Below are 22872 nucleotides of genomic sequence, written 5' to 3' on the forward strand. Positions count from 1 at the left end.
AAATTAAATTTTTAAATATATTTAGTAGAATTCTTATATATGGCGTACAAAATACGCCAGTGCGTGTAGTTAAAGGTTAATCCCTACTTTAAATATTTAAAAAGTGTTTTTTTGCTCTATTGAAAATTTTTTTTGCAGTTAGGTCATTCGTCTTCCAGACCGGCGATATCATTCATACAACATGATATAAACGTAATAAAACTCTGTGGCAAATAGATTTTATCCATTGTCAAATCTTTTCAAAAAATAAAAAATAAAAAACAGTAAAAAAATTTGTCAAAAAACAAAAACAGTAAAAAGATAACTAGTTTAACATATACTTTTCCTAAATTGTACCTTATTTCAGGGATACTGGGATGGCTATGATTCCAATGTTAATCCAGGAGTTATAGATGCCTTTGCAGCTGCAGCATTCAGATTTGGTCATTCACTATTACCAACTGCAGTAGAGAGGTGGAGTAAGGCACATAAATTTATATGTAAGTATCTTCAACTACTAGATACTACTACTAATACTTTAAATGTAACATAAAAAATTTAAAATTTATAACAATTTCCAAAAAGTCACAAATAGGCAGGTATTCACCGATATCGGTAGGTAGGTATATCAATTAATTTTCATTTTCCTTTTTCGACTAACCGTATAGCAAAAATTTGTCAGTATTCGGTTCAACGTAAAGTATATTTAGAAGATACATTATTAAACTAAAAAGACAAGAAATCAACAGGACGGTGCAATTAAAATAAAAATTTAAACATAACAGATGAATAAAATCAATAAAATAAGCTATTAGTCTGGGAAGACTATCGAAGTATAGGCCATTTTTTCGCTATTGTGCCCATTTGCAAATTAGTTCGCATTAGTTTGCTTACTAGACAGTTGGGTTTAGTTTTGGTTCAGATCACACCATAGGCCGTTCTGACGATTCAAAGAGGAAGAAACGTACGTTAACTGTTCTTCAATTTCAATATTTCACATATGTGTAGTAATTAAAAATATATTATTTTAGCTTCTAAACGTCTGTCGGACTTAATCCGTCGTCCCTACGACCTTTTCCGAGCTGGAGTATTCGATGAATACTTCATGGGTCTGATGAACCAAGTTGCCCAAGCTATGGATGATTCCATCACACAAGAAGTCACAAACCATCTGTTTAAGAAAGCTGGAGCCAAATTCGGCATGGATCTGGTTAGTTTCAACATGCAAAGGGGTAGAGAGTTCGGACTTCCTGGTTATATGGAATACAGAAAATTCTGTGGACTTCCATGGTCAGATAGGTTTGAAGATATGTTTCAGTCAATGCCTAACGAGACTATAAGAAAGTATAGTTCAATATTTGAGTAAGTAAATTCAATATTATATTATTCATCAAGACATTAATAAGCTTTTAGGAAAAAATACCATTTTTTTATATTTGTTTAATAATTTACTTTAATATTGAAAGGATAATTCCTCTGGCTATATACCATAGTTAAAAACTTACTGAAGAAGTAAAAGACTTCCTTTGAACATGGTATATAAAAGTCAAAGTTTTCATCCTAATAAAAATATTTAAAAATATTTTTAAAATACTTGATTGAAAACTTATTGGATCATTTTCTTGGTAAGACCTCCATGGCTTCTAAAAATTGCAAGCCAGATGGGTGCTCAAGCGAAGAAGACAAAAGGGAATTCTAAAATTTGCAATTCACGACCCCGTCTGTTCAGCGTGCTAAATTCCAACGGAAATTGGACCTATGTTACTCAAAGAAGTAACATAGGCAAAAAATGGAGTCTTTTAATGAAAAAACTATATAACAAATTTTTGTGGCTTATGAACAATCAAAAATATTCGTTTCTTCATAAATCTTCTTTTTGAACATTTTGAACATAGAAATAACACTACAATAGAATCGATTAGTGTTGAAAGGGGGTAAGTGTTGAAAGGGGGTAAGCGCCATTTTCTACTTTTCGAGTTACAGTAAAAAACCCTTCTCTCTTTCTTTATCCGCGTCATTTGTTGTTGAAAGGGAGCAAGCACCGATGCACTGCATGGATATAGTTTATACTGCAAAACTGCATTTAACACCAAATGATGTGTATATAGAAAAAGGTATTGTAGAAGGAAAACGATGCATTTAAATTCTGGCGGATGACGAATTGAATATATAAGCACGACCAGATTCACTTTGTATTTGAGATTTGAATGCGCACGGTTGCTGACGTTTGGTTTTTCCACATTTTCTGAATTTTATTTTGGTACCGTGCAGGTACTTTTAGTGGCGAGACGTCACCAAAAAAAATTGGAAAAACTGAACGTCAACACCAGGGCGCATTCAAATCTCAAATACAAAGTGAATTCGGTCGTGCTGTACATCTCATTTTTCCTTAAAAAACATTATTCATAAATTTTTTTGGCACCATATCTCGTAACCTCGTTTGAATGTAATCAACATTTAACAGTGCTCGTTTCAAAGGTCTTTTCAAGCTCCGCAAAAAGTATTCGTAGCATTATACCCCTAAAATCAACCATTTCTCTGTTATTTTAAGTTGAATACACCGATTTCAGCATGCACCGAAAAAATCTTTTTTCAATAAGTTTCACCGAAAAACAAAAATGTTTTATATAATTTTTTTTTCGTTAGATGCATCATTTTTAAGGTATTCGCAAAAAACCGTCCAAAAAGATGTCATTTTTCAATAACCACGAATAATTCGAAAAGTATTAAGTTTTAAAAAAAAATCGAACAATTTTTGCTTAGAATTAGGTTCTCTAGCAACTTCGGAGGTTATTTTGACCAAAAAATTTTCTACCCCCGAGAAGGAGTGGGAACCACCCCCAAGATAAAAGCGCCATAGGATATAAGGTAGACTTTGTTACTTGACCTATTCCCCACTTACAGTGAAAATATCAAGTAAATTAATGCAGTAGGATGAAATTGGGGTCCAAATACCCTCACTGACTGCACTACTACTCAGATAATAGCCATCACAATTATATAACTATTCATTATTTCTTCTGAAATTATTGTACAAATAAATAATTTTATTTATTTTTCAGACATCCAGCTGACATAGACCTTTGGTCAGGCGGAGTATCAGAAAAACCTTTACCAGGTAGTATATTGGGTCCTACCTTCGCATGTATAATCGCCACACAATTTAGTTATTCAAGAAGAGGAGACAGATTTTGGTAATTATAAAATATTTTTAAGCTAAATTATATTTGATAAACAGGACTAGAATAACTATTTTCGAGATATCTGAAGTTAAAAATGAAACGGCACAGTTGTTTTGATTAATGTATTATGCCCCTTCGTTTTAAACTTAAAATATATCTCTAAAACTAATGATTTTATCGTTACGAATGAAGAGTATATTATTTACATAGAAAGTATTGGAGAATCTAAAAATTATGCTAAAATAGCAGTTCCGTAAGTAACATAGAATTTGGGAAGGGTCAACCATTCAGTATCCCGTGTCATACGCCTCTGGTAGCAGCCAGAAACGACTATTTAACATAATTTAGTAGGGTGTAAAGTACCTACACTTTCTGCCAATTATGATAAGGATATGTGTAATATTATTAAAGTACCGGATCGGATACTAATAGTTCTTAAAGTCTTAAGAGGAAAGGAACATTTTGACGCCTGTCAAAATTTTCAATGTATTTTAAATGTAATCATTTTTTTCGAATCGTGAAAAAACTAATAGGTATTTTTGAAAAATTTAAACGCAGAATGAAAGATTACTTTATTACTGAGGGCCTAAAGTCCCTTAGAATGAATAAAAAGTTTCTTTTGAATGAGATACCTATTTGAAATTAAAAATCACACTAATTTTTTTCTTAGTTTTTCACTCCTGTAACTTATTAAAATAAACATTATAGAAGTTTTCAGGGACTTTCGATCCTCAGTAATAACGTAGTCTTTCATTCTGCTATTAAATTTTTCAAAAATACTTATTAGTTTTCTCAGGATTCGAAAAAAATGAATCCCATTTAAATAGCATTGAAGCCGAAAGTTCGTACCATCCCTTTTAAATAAAGAATAAATTATTTAAAAAATAATACTTTAAAATTATTTGACATATCCATGTCATACTTGGCAGAAAGTGAAGGTCCTGTTGTATACGCTGTGAGCTCGTACGTAGAGGGGATATTTACAAAATCGCGAGCGCCAGTAGTGACAAGTCTGTAAACGTTTACCGGAAATTTGACATAAATGTCAAAGTGATTAATTTAAAATTAAAATTAAAAACATTAATTATAAAAAATATTAGTTGGTCAAAGCTGTGGTATATATTTTTACCTTAAATATACTTACGTTTTAAATACTGAATTTAAGTTTTTTTAATGTTCCGTAATAATTGTAAATTAATCTATTAATCTTAGCGCCATCTACGCGATAATTGTGAAAGTATCCGATGTAAGAAATTCATATTTTATCAATAGAACGTCAAAATGATTAGCAAAATTTAATTACTTTTACCACCGCGAAGCTCAGAGCGTATACCCTACTAAATTATGTTAAACAATCGATTCTCGCTACTACCAGAGGCGTACTACAGGGGAAAGTGAATGGTGGACCCTTCCCAAATTCTACGCCACTGACGCAACTGCTATTTTAGCATAATTTTTGATTCTCCAATACTTTCTATATAAATAATATACTCTTCATTCGTAACGATAAAATCATTAGTTTTAGATATATTTTAAGTTAAATACGAAGGGGCATAATACATTAATCAAAACAACTGTGCCGTTTCATTTTTAACTTCAAATATCTCGTAAACTACTGACTTTATCGTTACGAATGACGAGTATTTTACATAGAAAGTATTGGAGAATTTAACAATTATGCTAAAATATCAATTCCGCCGGTGGCGCAGAATTTGGAAAGGTTCAAACATTCACTTTCCCCCGTCGTACGCCTCTGGTAGTGGCCACAAACGTGTGTTTAACATAATTTAATAGGGCGTATGTACAGTACCTACACTTGCTGTTAAGTATGACAAGGATACAAAGGATATGCACAGTTGGGCAGAGGGTTGCTCAGACTTCTTTTTTGTACTTATACCGGGTGGAAGAAAAGAAATATTTTTCTTATGTTAAGTTTGAGATACCCTGTAGGGAGGACAAGGTAAAAGTGTGAGTTATCATCGAAATCGTAATGTAGAGTTATGTTTTGTGAACATTTTGTTTTTTGAATGTCCATGATATATTTAGAAACAAAGAAAATAAATATACGGTTTTATTCTCTAACATGTGTTTTAACTGAAATAAAAGTTTGAGACACCCTGTAGGGAGGAAAAGGTACAAAGGCGGGTATATATCGTGGTTATGTTGGAGTCTCATATTTTGTGAACCTTTTATATTTTTAGTTTGTCTATCTTTAATAACAAAGAAACTAGACGGTTTTAATTTTTATTACGTGTTTTAACTGATAACCTGGGATATGTGAGGACGCCATGTCTTATACAATAAAATGAAATTATTTCCTATATATACAGCGAAAGGATTAAAGTGTTCACAGAAAGTTCTCTGTGTAATGTACCTCTCGCTCTTTAAAGAGCTTTCACGTTCACGTAGACACCAAATCCGTACTTATTCTCAAGGAAAATCCACCCCAAACATCACAAAGGCTCCATTAAACAATCTCGTCTCTCTTAAGTTGCGCTGTGCATGCCACTCATTTAATCGACAACTAAACTCTTAAGGTGTCTACCAGAATTGTTAGCGTTATGTGCCTTTCTGTTTTAAAGTTTTATCAACTGTTATTTTTTACTGGTAATTTAGTTTTGTTTCAATTAAAACACGTCATGTTAAAGAATGAAACTGTCTAATTTCTTTGTTTCTAAAGACATTAGGGACATTCACAAAACAAAATATTCATAAAACATAAGACTCTAATACGATTTCGATGTATGCCCACACTTATACCTTGTCCTCCCTACAGGGTGTCTCAAACTTAACATCAGAAACACATATCTTTTCTTCCACTCGGTATAAGTTCAAAAGAGTAAACGTTTGCCCAACTGTGTAAACACCAAAAAAAATTAAAATAATAAAGAAAAATTAGCGGAATCCGTTAATATGTTCATGACAAAATAAACTATGAAAATGAGCATAATTTTAGGTGATGCATAACTTTTGAAACTATGTGTATTTCTTCAACAATAACGCATTGATCACACAGGGTTCTTAATGTTTTGTTAAGTTATGAATATTGGGACCGTGCAAGTTCGGCAAAGCGACCTCTATTTCTACGCTCTGTACTTTTATTCGCACTTTTAATTATATTGGCCAATTATATTAGTCCTGGTTGCTGGATAATTGTCAAGACCATAGTCCAAAAAAATAATAAGAAGAAAAAATAAGATGCAGGTTATGTTTAGCAAACGTAAACAATTGTATGTAGTAAATAAAATCAGTTATTAAAATGCAGTACTGCAAGCAAAATACAATTAATTAAATTTACCTTTATATAATAATTGCATATCATATCAATATTGTGGAGCAATATATAATTTTTCTGCGTCAATGACAGAAGGTATGAAATATACGTCAATTTGACAATTTCAATTGACAATATGAATTATTTAAGATAGATGCAATATTTCTCCGCGACTCGCGCACGGTCGTTTCTCGTTTCCCTTTCCAAGTACTTGCACACCGCGAATACTGTATAGTAACAATTTTAGTAATTTTGTACACTAATATTTAATTGCAATTCATTTACATAGGTATTTCATAAAATGTATCAAATTATATATTGAAATATCATTTCATATTTTAAAATTATTTTGAAACGATAGTGGAAATCGAAACGTCAAATAATAGTTATTTATGATATAAGTGTTAAAAGTACAATTTTAAGGCACGCATGTGAAAGTTTGCAGAATGACCGAAGCGAATTCTGCAATTCACATGAGTGCCTTAAAAATGTACTTTTTAACACGTATATCATACAATATTTTTGTACAAACGTCTTATATATCAACAATTATAATTTATTCATTCTCAATTACCGGACAATATCTACAAAAACTTTTACTTGAACTTGACTGACATTCCATTTTTCTATTTTTCTTGACATCACATCAAAACTGCCTATACTGTCAATACGTAAATCATAACAACTATAGAATAACATCTTACTTTTATTGTTGTATATTCTAACAAATTTTAATAGTTTTTTTTTTCTACAAACGTGTTAAAAATGCAATAATACAGTTTATATTAAATTTTAAAAAACCTTTTAAACCACCTTTTTCAAATTACGCAAGTTGTATTATTAATATTAATGTTAATAAATGAAATTTAAATATTTTGACGTTTCACAATTTCACAATTCACTTTTAACTCCAGTGCCTTAAAATTTTTAAAGCAGTAGTGCTTTAAAGTAGCAATTTTAACACTCCTATGAAGTGCTAAAAATTGCATTTTTAACACGGTTGTAGAAAAACTTATTTTAAAGTAAAATTGTGCCTTATTCCCAATACCACTAGTAAAATGCATTAAGATGCCACACGAAAATAGCTTTAGCACAATGTCTATATTGTTCTGACTAATATTATCAAAAATACAATTTTCGTTCAATAACAATAATAATATAACAATAATATTTTATTTCAGGTATGAACTGCCCAATCAGCCTTCATCTTTTACCCCAGAGCAACTTCAGGAAATTAGAAAAGTTAGATTAGCAAGACTTATCTGTGATAACACAGATTTAATAGATACGGTTCAGCTGTATCCAATGGTACTACCAGATCACGAAATGTAAGTTTCTTGTTAATTAACTTTATTTATCTTGTTAGAAAATTGTTATCCAGTTTTAAAGTTGTAACCAAAAGTACTGTTTTAAAGTAGCTGAAATAGTACAAGCGATATATTATTCGACGCGCCTTAGCAAGACGAGAATAAATATATACTTCCGGTTTCATGCCTGTCTGTTCATCTGTCTGTCTATCCGCGAATATAACTCCTCCGTTATTAAACCAGATAGAATAACAAATGAGGTGTCGAATGCTGAGAGTTTTTAACCCAAAGATGGTATTACAGACGAGACATTTGTCCTCGAATTTTTGGTTTTAGAGTTAGAGTTGCAACTGGAAGTATTAAAGTCGCCAAAATAGTACGAGCGATTTATTATTCAACGCACCTTAGCAAGACGAAAACAAATATATATACAGTACAACCTGCCATATCCGGACCTGTCATATCCGGACCTCCCCATGTCCGGACGGTTCTGAGCCGTCCGGATCTACCGAAATCTACCGAAAAAGGCAGTCCTGCTGTTGGATAACGCACTAAAAGAGGAACTAAAAGATAGCGAAATAATGTATTATAGAATCTATAAAACGTGTCTATCGACGAAAGTTATTGACGGCGTTGATTACTGGAATGTGTGAAGGAGAAACCCTTTCAGAAACTGTAAAAGAAGTAGTGGTCTTGATATCTGGATTTTTTCATATCCGGATCGGTCTGTCGCCACATTGATCCGGATATGGCAGGTTTTACTGTACTTCCAATTTCATGCCTGTCTGTCTGTCCGTCTGTCTGTCCGTCTGTCTGTCCGAGAATACAACTCCCACGTTGTTAGAACGGATAGAATGATAAATGAGGCGTCGAGTGAGAGCTTATAACTCAAGGATGGTATTAAAGGTGAAAATTTTAACCTCGGACTTCTGGTTGCAGAGTTGCAAGTGGAAGTACTGTTTTAAAGTACAAGCGATATATTACTCGGCGCGCCCTAGCAAGACGAGAATAAATTCATCTTCCGGTTTTTGTATCACTTCTGGTAGTTCATGTGGTGAGACCGCTCCCGTCTGGAAAAATTTCTGATTCGGTTTCTTTGTGGATTCCTATTCAAAAATGTCCCCTTTAAACAAATCTGAAGGGTGCCGGGCGGAATTTTTGGGCAGAAATTGTTTAAAAAAAATTTTTAAGCAAATACAAAATATCACGTTTTTTGCTCCGGAACATACATTTTTGAGTTTTGTCGGTGATTCTGAACAAGTAAGGTATCTTGTAAATTTTCTCAAAAATTGATAGTTTTCGAGTTATAGGCGATTTAAAATCTGAAAAATGTGAAAATACGCATTTTCGAGGCTTAAAAACTCATATTTAAATTAGTATTTTTGAGGTTTTCAGATACTTAGATTGAAGACTAAACATTCAGCTTCAAGATTCTGAAGAGTGATCGCGTCTATCTTTAATTTATACCGTTGTTTTTTAATTGTTAAATATGCGTGTTTATCCGATTTTTCTGCCGGTGCGGCGCGCTACCTTTCAAAAATCTCCTATTTTTCTCCGAAAAATATTTTTTCTAGATTCTTTGGGACATTCTAAATAAAATAAGTTTCTTGACATTTTTCTCAAAAGTTAATAGTTTTAAAGTTATAAGCGATTTAAAATCCAAAAATGCGTTTTTTGTCATTTTTCGGATTTTCAATCGCTTATAACTTAAAAACTATTAACTTTTGAGAAAAATGTCAAGAAACTTATTTTATTTAGAATGTCCCAAACAATCTAGAAAAAATATTTTTCGGATGAAAATAGGAGATTTTTGAAATGGAGCGCGCCGCACCGGCAAAAAAATCGGATAAACACGCATATTTAACAATTAAAAAACAACAGTATAAATTAAAGCTAGACGCGATCACTCTTCAGAATCTTGAAGCCGAATGTTCAGTCTTCAATATAAGTATCTGGCAACCTCAAAAATACTAATTTAAATATGAGTTTTTAAGCCTCGAAAATGCGTATTTTCGCATTTTTCAGATTTTAAATCGCCTATATCTCCAAAACTATCAATTTCTGAGAAAAATTATAAGATACCTTTCTTGTTTATATTGACCCAAAAAATCTAAAAATATAGTTCCAGAGCAAAAAAACATGATATTTTTTATTTGTTTAAAAAAATTGTTTAAACAATTTCTGCCCAAAAATTCCACCCGGCACCCTTCAGATTTGTTTAAAGGGGACATTTTTGAATAGGAATCCACAAAGAAACCGAATCAGAAATTTTTTTCAGACGGGAGCGGTCTCACCACATGGACTATGGTTAGAAAGGTGTAATCGGAAGTGACACATTATATTATACAGTGCGTCCATAAAGAAACGCATAAAGTCATTATTTCGTAAACCGGCGTCATTAAGGAAAAATCCCGAAACAAGTCGATTTTTATTTTTAAATTCCGATTTTTTGGCACATATATCATACTAGTGACGTCATCCATCTGGGCATGATGACGTAATCGATGATTTTTTTAAATGACAATAGGGGTCATGTGATAGCTCATTTGAAAGGGTATTCAATTCTCTATTCACTAATATAAACATTAACATATTTATTTATACAGGGTGTTCAAAAAAACATTTTTTTAATTAAAATAATTGAGACAAAAAAAAGAATGTATGTAATTTATTTAATTCAAAATACGTTTAACTGTTGTCAGAAAACAGGAAAAACATGTTTATTTGACAAATAAATATTGTTTTTCGCTTAAATTCAATGTTAAAGCTGCCACCCACCTGTCTCTTGGCAGTTTGAACATTTCGTTTAAACGAAAATCAAATGTTTATTTGTCAGATAAAATTTTTTTCTCTTTACTGACAGTAGTAAAATGCATTTTGATTTAAAATAAATTACATATATTCTTCTTTTTGTCTCACTTATTTTAATTAAAAAAATGTTTTTTGAACACCCTGTATAAATAATTATGTTATTGTTTATATTACTGGATAGAGAATTAAATACCCTTTCAAATGAGCTATCACATGACCCCTATTCCCATTTAAAAAAATCATCGATTACGTCATCACGCCCAAATGAATGACGTCACGAGGATAATATATATGCCAAAAAATCGTAATTTAAAAATAAAAATCGACCTGTTTCGGGATTTTTCCTCAAAGTCGTCGGTTTATGAAATAACGAATTTATGCGTTACTTTATGGACGCACTGTATGTAGTCGCAGAAATAGTACATGTGATACGTCAATCATCACGTATTTAAAAGTCGAGCTAGAATATTTAGTTGCGGATTTGATGTCATTTCCGGTTAAAAAGGATTTGGACCGGAAGTTTGACAAAAATGTGTTAATATTTAATATATCGGTTTCGCCATATAGTATTATTAAGACATCCTCCCAATCTAATTACTTTCTTAACTTGATTTCTCACTTCTTTGTCCATATCTCCATAGCTGGACAGTGCAATTCCAATGTTCTATTACTTGTTACTGATGGCATCGATGGCATCCACTGATTGTTCTGATTGTTCATGATTAACTGATTGTCATCGACTGTTACTGATGGCATCGACTTCTGTTTGACAATCTGGTTGATTCTTTTTTATTACTATACTATATATTTTTTTATTTGAAAGATATTTAGTTGGTTACATATTTTATCCCACCCCTGTATACAGGGTGTCCCAGACTAATTTAGCCACGCTATATCTCTTAAACGAATAGAGATTTTCGAATGGGACAAAAAGTGGTATATTCTACTTGTAATACACTTTAATATGACGTAGAAAAAAACCATCCCCTAAATATTCATCCCTTAGTTACAACCCCTAACTTTAATTTTTAATAGCACCTGTATATTTTTTTATAGTTTTGGATGTGGTCTTCTATCGTCTATTCAACACATTTTTTGAAAATAAAATCGGTTCGTAAATAACCAAGAAAATATCAGTTTAGTTTTGTTAATTATGTGTCCCAGACTAATTTATCCAGGCTATATTTCTTAAACAAATAGAGATTTTCGAATGGGACAAAAACTGATCTATTACATTTGTAATACACTTTAATATGGCGTAGAAAAAAATTATCCCCTAAATATTCATCCCTTAGTTACAACCCCTAACTTTATTTTTTTTAAAATAGTACCCTGTAAGTTAGGGATGAATATTTAGGAAATGAACTTTTCTACGCCATATGAAAGTGTATTACAATAAATAGAATAGATCAGTTTTTGTCCCATTCGAAAATCTCTATTCGTTTAAGAAATATGGCCTGGATAAATTAGTCTGGGACACACAATTAACAAAAATAAACTGATAGTTTCTTGGTTATTTACGAACCGATTTTATTTTCAAAAAATGTGTTGAATAGACGATAAAAGACCACATCCAAAACTATAAAAAAATATACAGGGTGCTATTAAGAAAATTAAAGTTAGGGGTTGTAACTAAGGGATAAATATTTAGGGGATTATTTTTTTGTACGCCATATTAAAGTGTATTACAAGTAGAATATATCACTTTTTGTCCCATTCGAAAATTTCTATTCGTTTAAGAGATATAGCGTGGCTAAATTAGTCTGGGACACCCTGTATATCAAATAAAATTATATGCACAATTTATAATTTTCTCTTGTGGAAGGAATTCTGCATAACTTTACAATATAAAATATTAAAATAATGTCAATAATTTACATAACAAAAAAAATATATTAATCAATATTTATTTTTCAGAAATCCCCGTGTTCCTTGCAAATCTGGAATAATCCCAAGTTTGGATCTTAGCAAATGGGCACATTTTCCGCACGAACATGCATTTCAGCTAAATGATATTTTAGGAAAATAGAATTATATTAGATTTAATGTAAAAATAGTTGTACAGATGCCATTGTACTAATTTATTTATTGAGCATATCAACCGAATGTACTTACACAAAAAGGAATATTCTTTAGTATTATATATAATATAGATATTATAAAACAGTGCCAACACATATAATGTTAGTAAATATACTAATTATTTACTTAAAAGCTCATGTATAGCTAAGAATCTTGAAGTAAAAATTTAAGATTGAAACTTACTGTTAGAAGTAATTGTATATTTCTTTGTTACATTAAATAGTTAAGTTATCTGATAATTTTGTCTTACTTGCGGTCATATCTACTTTGCTTTATTTTTAACGATATTGACTAGACAAAAATATATATGTTTAAGCATAATGCCAAATGTCAAGAAGAAAAGAAATAATGCTTGTAGTAGAGCATCCGAAATAAGGTCAATCTGCACCGATATGTTTAATGAATAAAAATGATGACTCCAAGAGTTGAAACGAGGACCCTTAAAAGATCACCCGTAAATTAATTGGAGGCATTTGAAATGTAGTTCTACTACCGGGGAATCCTCAAGATTTCATGGACATCACATACCTCAAACATAAAGGGGTTGCATAGAATAGGCAAGGAACGAGAACTTTTCAACACAGAGAAAGTTAGAAAATATCATACCTTAGGCCACATACTGATAAATAATTAATAATTGGCTCAACGAAAAGTGAAAGGAAAGATAGAGGGAAAGAAATGAGTAGAAAGGAAAAGACTATCGTGGCTAAGAAACATCCGACAATGAACAGGGCCAAATTTTGAACAGCTAAAAGATTGAAGATTAATTTAGCTATCAATATATGATGTTTAAACATGATGATGAACAAAATATTCTGATAGCGATAAATATTTTATACTGTTTGTGTAGTTTAAGAGCATAGTCTGATAAGTAGAGAGCGGAATATATGCAAAGTGCATATAGATGCATATATTGCATATTTTCAGACAACAAACACAACATTGCATATTTAAGCTAAACACGATTTATTTTGCATATTTTAAAAATAAATTATATAAAAGTTTAAAATTTTCCTCTCTTAGTTGGAATTTTATAACTTCGATATGAACGAGCTCGTTATTTATCTATCTATCGCTCATTATTATCTATCTGGACTTTCTCATTACTACCTGAATTTAACAATTATGGGTGTTCCCAGAAAAATATTATTTTATTAGCGTAGCAAGTCGTAGGTACCTACCTGCTTTTAAGGGTCTAATATTTATTTTGTCAGTTTCCGGCCAACATTTGTTTAAAGTAAACGTTGTATCGTATTTAGTGTTTTTGAAGTGATTGGTATATATTAAATTTAAATATGTCTACCATTCAAAAAAGTGCTTGGATAAAGTGTTTTCCCGAGTTAAAGCTAAGTGGAGACAAAGTATTTTGCAAGGCCTGTTCCAAAATCGTAAGTTACATTCATTTTCACATTTCATTTTTTAAACGAGGAACTGACAAACAAAAGCATCATGTCTTAGATATTCAAAATGACTCGCAGTGTGTAACTGAAAGTCAAGAACTTTTAAGTAACGTACAAATTGCTAAAGAACTTATGTTCATAAAAGTTAATTTTAGTTTTTTACCAGATCTAATAAAGTTATTAGAACAAAGGAATTTACAATTAAGTGATTCGGTTAATCTTGTTAACACTTTTTCTGCTCATTGTCAAAAAATTCCCGGAAATACAGGGACTACAATTAGAAATAAATTAAAAAATGTTTTAGAAAAATATGAGGGCTTCGATTGTTTGAGGAAAGTTGTACGTATTTTTGAAGGCAACTTTTTTGAAGATCTTACGACTTGGCAAATTAGTTTACTGCCTAAATTAAAATATTGTCCTACAACATCAGTAGATGTAGAACGAACTTTTTCTGTGTCCAAACACGTTTTTAGTGATAGAAGGCAAAAGTTGCTAGTTGAAAATTTTGAAAAATATTTTATTATAAATTCATACTATAATTTAGATTCTTAATTTAATTATAATATCAGTTTTTGTGTGTCATTTCATTTGTTTTTATGTGAAAAATAAATATGTATTAAACATAAATGTAGGTTGAATTTTTTAAACATAAATGTTTATATTATTTAATATATTGTTTTACTTTGAGTATTTTTAATATGCATTTGCATATTTAGACAAATTTAGAAAAAATACCTGCATATTTGTAGTAAAAGTAATGCATATATATGCGCATATTTTGGTAATGTTGTGTTGCATATATTCCGCTCTCTACTGATAAGTGTTTTAACAACTACTATGTTTGAAAGTAAAAGCTCAGACTGAACCCGAACGCGAACCATGAATGCCCTTCTATAGCATCGAAATGTTCTACACACATCGAAATGTTTCTATCGGTCAACCGAGCCATCCAGCCGGTATCCCGAGTATTACTAAACAAAAAAAAATAAGAATTAACTAAAATCAATACAAAGAAATCAAAACTATAAGCTAAAATTTTACCCTAAATATTGAAAAACCAAAATTATAGTCACCAGCATTTCTTAAAATAATATGTTGAAGTCGTTTTTATTTAATACTTTTTTGAAGCAAAAACGTGAAGGTATAGGTACTATTTGAAAAAATAATAATATATAACATTACAATACAATGTTTTGCAGATAATCCCATTCATGTAGCCTAATTTTCGCTGATTGTGACTAGATGGTCACCATATAATATTAGGTTATAAGATCAACAACAGATTTCAAGTTATAACAAAAATGAATACCAAGAAAATATGTTTTGAGGTATATAATAGTCGAGGAAATGAAGCATTTTGGCTCGCAATTTTTTTGTCCAGCATGGATTTACTTGAAATTTTCACAGAAGGTAGGGTAGGTAGGTAGTCCAAGGATCATTTTCTATATCATGCCGCTGTACGCTAAAACCTTAAGGGTAGTTGCCATCCCATCTCGGGGGTGGGAATTTTTTATTACATTTTAACCATGTAAATCGATATAAAGAGTAATTTTAAGAAAAAATATTTTTTACATTTTCTTCGTAAAACTAATATTTTTCGAGTTGGTCGTGGTTGAAAGTAACAGTTTTTCGACGGAAAAATCGACATTTTTAGAGGGTTTTTTGAGAGTAACTCGAAAAATATGCATTTAATTAAAAAAGCTGTAGATATCAAAATTGTATCTTTTATTAACACAAACGAAACTGTTTTTCTATATTATTTTTACGACTAATACAAACCGAGATACGGCATGTTAAAGGTTAGTTTTTTTAGTCAAATGCATAATTTGAAATAATCAAAGCCAAATAAAGGGAAAACTTTGCATTTTTCCTAGAAAACTTACATGATGTTTTTTCAAGCATACAATAAGCTCTTTCAATAAAAATAATAAAAAGTTTTTAGCATAAAAATTGAGCAACTTATGATCAAAAAAAAGTCGGTACCTATTTTTCTCTATGAAAAAAAACAGTGAAAACAACCTCCTAACTACCCTTGTAACTAAAAATTGGTCTTCGCCTTTCTGTAATTCCTTTTATATTCATATTATCAATACACCCAAGAAGTTTGACCTATTTTCTTCAAAATATCTCCGAAAATACTGGAGGTACGAAAAAAAATGATAGACTACTAAATTGTAGCTATTTTAATAGCTAAAATTTCTTTATGCATAGATTTTCATTACAGTGAAAAGTTAGCGAGCCCCCTTTAAACCCACCTCAATTAAAAATTAAGAGATCTTACGGAATTTAATTTACACAGTCTTATTACTCTTCAAATATCCTACAAAACTGTTATTGAAAAAAACTTTTTATCGCCAAAAATTAAGGAGCTATGTTTATAAAACTAATTATTTTTTCCAAAAATTCGAATAGTCCCCAGCATTTTCAATGTACCTATATAATACCACAGAGCCGGTTCGTATACTGGATGACTAAAAAACTATTTGTACCTATGTGTATTTTTATATATTTGTAAATTCGTATTTTTGTGTAAATAAATGTTTTTGTAATTATTTAATTCTACTTTTTTTCTGTATAGATCTATTAAATTGTCTACTTATAAAAAGTGCAATGTTATTAAGGGTGGTTTTTAAGGGTTGAAATATTATGATATTATATCCTAAAGCATAAAACAATCATTATTTAACCAGTCAAAACCAAATTTTACCTATATTAAGGTTTACAATGTTTTTCTATAATTTTTGACAATAAGGGTAGTTTACAACCCTAAAAATAATCAACGCCCTTGAGCATGACATAGAATATGAAGTACAGGGTAAGATGATCCTAACTCCAAATTTTTATGTACATTGATGCAAGCCGAAATTATTCTTTTAGGATAAGTAAACTTTTCATATATAGCTCCAACAAGGGTGGTTTTAAGGGTTGAAATATTGTGATATTATATCTTAAAGCACAAAACAATCATTATGTAACTAATAAGAAGCAAATGTTGACAATATTAAAGTTTAAAATGTTATTTTATAATTTTTTACAATTAGGGGTGGTTTTCACCCTTAAAAAATCAACAGCGTACAACGGCTCAATATAGAAAATGAACTAGAGGGTGAAATCAGCCTAATCCCAAATTGTTGTACAAATCGATGCTGGACGAAAAAATTGCGAGGTTTTGCCATTTTCCAGCTTCATTTCCTCGACTAATATTATGGGCTCAAAGAATATCAAAATATAATAAAAAAAATAGTTATTTATGAAACAGTTCGTGAAGTATGCTTTTTGCAAACGCACGCGATGTTTAGAGCACGAGCGACAGCGGTGCGAGTGCTATACATCGCGTAAGTTCGCAAAAAGTACTTCACGCACAGTTTCATACAATATTTTATCTACGATAAACAAATAAAAAAACTGTAACTCTTCGTCACTGGAATTCAATTCTATTCTACAATTTTTAGAACTTTGACATTTAAAAATTCTAACTTCTTTCAAACTACAAAACTGTCAAAACTTTTGTCGTAATTTATTGCTGACAATGTCATCACCATGACAACGGGAAAGTTAAGGATATTTGATTATATGAAAGTGTGCCAAAAACAGTGCGAAAAAGTAAATCCCATTTAAAATACATTGTTACTTCACGCACACTTTAAATCCTTCACGCACTGCTATCTATAATGACAGTTTTCACAAACTAAAAACTTATACATAATATGAGATAGAGTAGATAAAAAAATTTGCCACATCCACATGCATAAAAGAATACACTGTAGTAGCCTATAGTAGATTTGACAATGAAAAATATAAATATAAACAAAAGATGATAATAAAACGGAGATATGCATAGTTGAAAACTTGCAAAAATTATAATTACTTAGGCGAAAAAATCCGCAACAGTAATACAGAAAAGTATTAACAACATGAATACCTATGCTACTAGAAATAAACAATCTAGAAACACTAAATTCAGTCGTTTGGCAAAACATGGAGAAATAAAAGTAAGCTTCATATTGATGATTCTCTTGTTAAAAGTGACTCAATGATGGAAGATAGTTACCCAAATTCAAATCCAAATACAAAACAAACTACGTGAAAACACTAACAGAAATAAACCTCTGAGAAGAATAGTTGTGAAAATTCAAACTAGAAAGAATTAGAAATGAAAAATTGGAAGAATATTCAGAAAGGAAAGTTAGTCTTATTTGTCATATAAACCAGAAACAACTCATATAGTACGGGCATGTAAGAGGGCATGGATATAATAAATTGTAAACCAACATGAAGAAGGTAAGGCGATACAAGAAAAAAATATTGCAACCAGGGATAGGCACGGATCCAAAGGGGGGTCAATGGGGTCAATTGCCCTCTCCTTGAGACTTCGCCTGGTGTCGCCTTTTTTTAAGAAAGAGATAATTACGATTGAAAATAAATAGTGAGTCGTGTGTCCTGTTGACAACTGAATAACGGAATGAAACATAAAACAGAATTCCTTCTCCAAAGTACGTGTTCTCGGTCTTACTGTATGGTGTCGAGTCTTGGACTGTGAATAAAATCGATATACTTACTTAAATCGCCTTGAGGCTTTCGAAATGTGGTTCTTTAGAAGAATTTTAAAAGTATCTTGGGTGAAGAAGATTCGAAACTCCACAATACTAGAACGTCTCAGCAAGACTACTGAGATTATAGAAGGCATCAAGAAGAGAAAATTGGAGTATTTTGGACATGTAATGAGAAGTTTCAAATGTAGGTTGCTACAAAATATTATGGCAGTGAAAATAGAAGGCAAACGCAGTCCAGGACGAAAAAGCACTTCGTGGTTGATTTAGGGTGGTAGTGAATAAAATTAATATAGCTATGATAGTAACCAACGTTCTGAAAGGACATGGTACATGAAGAAAAATAAATTAACAGCCCATACTGAAAAAGAATCCTGCATACGCGAGTGACGAGAAAATTTTTATTTTATTGCCCCCTCCTTGCAAGGTTGCTGGATCCGCCGTTGCAGGGATAGTTACCGCTATCAGATAAAGAGATCTGAGAGAGGGTGACTGAATAGAGACAGGTTAGATTAGGTTACTAGGAATAATAGAAAAAAATGTACGCAAGCTAAATGAAAGTAAAAAGAAGAAATTTGTCAATTTCCTGTTTCATGTAAATGTGCATATATTTGCATATATTTTAAGATTTCAAGATTTTATTATGGAACAGTAGCTTCAGAATACTTATAACTAACAACGTAATTTATGATGCAAATGATCATTTTTAAATGAACTGCTTATTAAAATACGTTTGTGCTACTGTAGTATGCTTTCTACCCCGAGGATGGGGTCTACCTGTGCATATCTATTATAGTATACAGTCTACCAATAGCAAAAAAAAATTCCTGAGTATTTTCGGAATATAATCAAATGTAAGAAAAATATAGAAAAATTATTAGTCCAAGTAATGAAGCTTAAAATAGGACAAAACCTCGCAATTTTTACAAAATGGATCGATTTGCTTGAAAATTTGAGAATAAGTAGTGGATAGTCCAAGTATCAAAATCTATATGATGTCGAAAGGCGTGTTTACCATGGGGGTGGTTGCCACCCCATCCCGGGGGTGGAAATTTTTTATTATATTTTGACCGCAAAGATTGGTAAAAACGTTCATTCTAAGGAAAACGTTCTATACATTTTTTTTTGATAAAATTAACAGTTTCGATTTATTGGATATCGAAAGTGTTAGTTTTATATCGAATGGAGAATAACTCCAAAAGTTTTCGTTTTATCAAAACAACTTTACTTAACAAAAATGTAGCTTTTAAAAAAAATTAACAAAACCGTTTGTATTAATTTTCTGTAAAACCAATAGTAATCGAGCTATACTTTATTATATATGTTAGCTCTTCTTCGTCAAATGCTAAATATTGTAGTTTTAAAGTCAAAAGACGGGGAAACTATGCATTTTTCGAGGATAACTTGTTCAAACTAATTTAAAGTATCTAAAAATATCTATCTCCAGAAATAAAAAAAGTCTCTAGCTCAAAAATTAAGTGACTTATAATGAAAAGAATGTCGGTCCCTATTTTTTTTAGCGAAAAAGGTATCGGAAGCAACCCCCTAATCACCACTCTAATTAAAATTAGTCATTGACCTTATTTGGTCTTCTTTACTTATGTATTATTAATAGGTTTTAGAAGTTTGACCGGCGTAGAAAAATTAGTTTTTAAAAAAATGGAGTTAAAAGCGAATAACGAATTTTTGTAGTTTGGAAAAAAATGGCCTTTTCTTCAGAATAGAAAGATTGGCATCAGAGATACGAAAAAACGTTTAAATGTGAAATTGTAGCTTATTTAATTTCCAAGAAATTGTTTTGCATAAATTTTTTCTACGACAAAAATTAAGTGAGCTATTGATAATTAAAACTTGTATTAACATGCAAAAACCACCTTTACCAACCTTTTCAAAGTCACTTCTTTTTGAGACTGCGGATTTTAAAAAGATTTAATATTAATAGGCTTATAGATCTTATAAAAACACACAAAATTCTTTTTCACCAAACTTTCTAAGATAAAAAATAAAAAAGTTACGGTTAACAAATCAATATATTTTTTTGAAAAAAAAAGGAGACATCCAATTGGAAGCAGAATAATGCAAGTTAGCGGTGTTTTTAGTCATTAGCCTTATTCATTCTTCTTTATTTATGTATTATTAATAGATTCTAGAAGTTTTACTGACTTAGGATGATTAGTTTGGTTATTTTAATGATGATTAATTTAACTGGAGTTAAAAGCGAATAACGAATTTTTGTAGTTTGGTAAAAAATGCCATTTTCTTCAGAATATAAAGATTAGCATCAGAGATACGAAAAAATGTTTAAATACGAAATTGTACGTTATTTAATTCCCAAAAACTTGGTTTGAAAAAAAATTTTCTACTGCAAAAATTGAGTGAATCGTAAACGAGTATATCGAAAAACATTGATTTTTTCGATATATGTAAAACTAACACTTTCGATAGCGAATAAATCGAAAACTATTAATTTTATCAAAAACATTTATAGAACATTTTTTGCTTAGAATGAATGTTTTTATCAACTTTTGTGGTCAAAATATAATAAAAAATTTCCACCACCAAGATGGAGTGGCAACCACCCCCATGGTAAAGGCGCCTTTCGGCATCATATAGATTTTGCTCCTTGGACTATCTACTACTTACTTTCAAATTTTCAAGCAAATCGATCTATTCTGTAAAAATTGCGAGGTGAAAAGCTTCGGTTCCCGGACTCTATGTATTCACAAGTAATAAGCATTTAGCCTACAAACGGTTTGCTGCCTATCATTATTGTGTGCAAATCCTTCTGAGAGAAAATTATGGTGTTGTTTAAGCCGCACAGGAACCTACATATACAGTGCCGCCAAAAAATCTTTACAAAGTGAATAAAACGCATAAATCAGAAGAATTATTATTAATTTAATTTTACAAATTAATACTTTGTCATATCAATTTACTATTTTAGTTAGGAATAAGTCATAAAATTGGCTTATTCCCACCTAAAATAGTAAATTTATATAATAAAGTATTAATTTGCAAAATTAAAATAATAATTATTCTGATTTATGCGTTTTATTCACTTTGTAAAAAAAATTTTGCCGGCACTGTAATACATATAATACCTATTCGCGGTGTGCAAGTACTTGGAAGGGAAACGAGAAACGACCGTGCGCGAGTCGCGGAGAAATATTGCAACTATCTTAAATAATTCATATTGTCAATTGAAATTGTCAAATTGACGTATACTTCATACCTTCCGTCATTGAAGCAGTAAAATTATATATTGCTCCACAATATTGATATTATATGCAATTATTATATAAAGGTAAATTTAATTAATTGTATTTTGCTTGCAGTGCTGCATTTTAATAACTAATTTTATTTACTACATACAATTGTTTACGTTTGCATAACATAACCTGCATCTTATTTTTTCTTCTTAATATTTTTTTGGACTATGGCCTTGACAGTTATCCAGCAACCAGGACTAATATAATTGGCCAATATAATTAAAAGTGCGAATAAAAGTACATAGCGTAGAAATAGAGGTCGCTTTGCCGAACTTACACGGTCCGGTTATACAGGTTGTTTCATTAATAATTGTCCATATAGTAACTGGAGAAACCTTAGCACAAAATGGGAAGATTTAACCTAAAACACTTAATTAAAATGTGGTTCCTTACTGAGTTACAGGGTGTTTTATCTAAAAATTTAAAAAGTATTTTTGCTCAGCATTTTAAAACTATTCGACGTATCCTTTTCATACTTGGCAGAAAGTGCGACTACTATATACACCCTACTAAATTATGATAAAGAAACGTTAATAGCTACTACCAGAGGCGTACGACAGGGGATAGTGAATGGTTTACCCTTCTCAAATTCTACGCCACTGTAGGAATTACTGTTTTAGTGCCATTTTTAGATTCTCCAATACTTTGTACATAAAAAATATACTCCTCATTGGTAACGATAAAGTCATTAGTTTTTGAGATATTTGAAGTTAAATATGAAACGGCACAGTTATTTTGATTAATTTATGATATGATTCATATGATTAAAATTTAAAAATTATTTGTACCCAGTACTTTAAAACTATTTGGCGTATCCTTATCATATTTGGCAGAAAGTGTAGGTACTGTACACCCTACTAAATTAAGATAAATAAACGTTTCTAACTACTACCAGAGGCGTACGACAGGGGATAGTGGCTGGTTGACCCTTCCCAAATTCTACGCCACTGACGAAATTGCTATTTTAGTGTAATTTTTTGATCTTTCAATACTTTTTATGTGAATAATATACTCTTCA

The 22872-nt window shown here is 31.0% G+C and overlaps 1 protein-coding gene across 1 annotated transcript in view; it reads left to right on the top strand.

Moving 5' to 3' along the window:
* The window catches only part of LOC114346471 (peroxidase), a 209375-nt gene extending 196501 nt beyond the window's left edge, over positions 1-12874 (top strand). Inside the window, exons 10-14 of the mRNA XM_028297210.2 lie at positions 347-479; positions 1011-1341; positions 3042-3173; positions 7617-7763; positions 12471-12874. Coding sequence (XP_028153011.1) covers positions 347-479; positions 1011-1341; positions 3042-3173; positions 7617-7763; positions 12471-12582 — 855 coding nt within the window. The 3' untranslated portion in view covers positions 12583-12874. The remainder of the gene's footprint in view (positions 1-346; positions 480-1010; positions 1342-3041; positions 3174-7616; positions 7764-12470) is intronic.
* The last annotated feature ends 9998 nt before the right edge of the window (positions 12875-22872 follow it).

The sequence above is a fragment of the Diabrotica virgifera genome, chromosome 7 (genome assembly GCF_917563875.1).
Source record: "Diabrotica virgifera virgifera chromosome 7, PGI_DIABVI_V3a".
Classification (NCBI taxonomy): Eukaryota; Metazoa; Arthropoda; class Insecta; order Coleoptera; family Chrysomelidae; genus Diabrotica; species Diabrotica virgifera.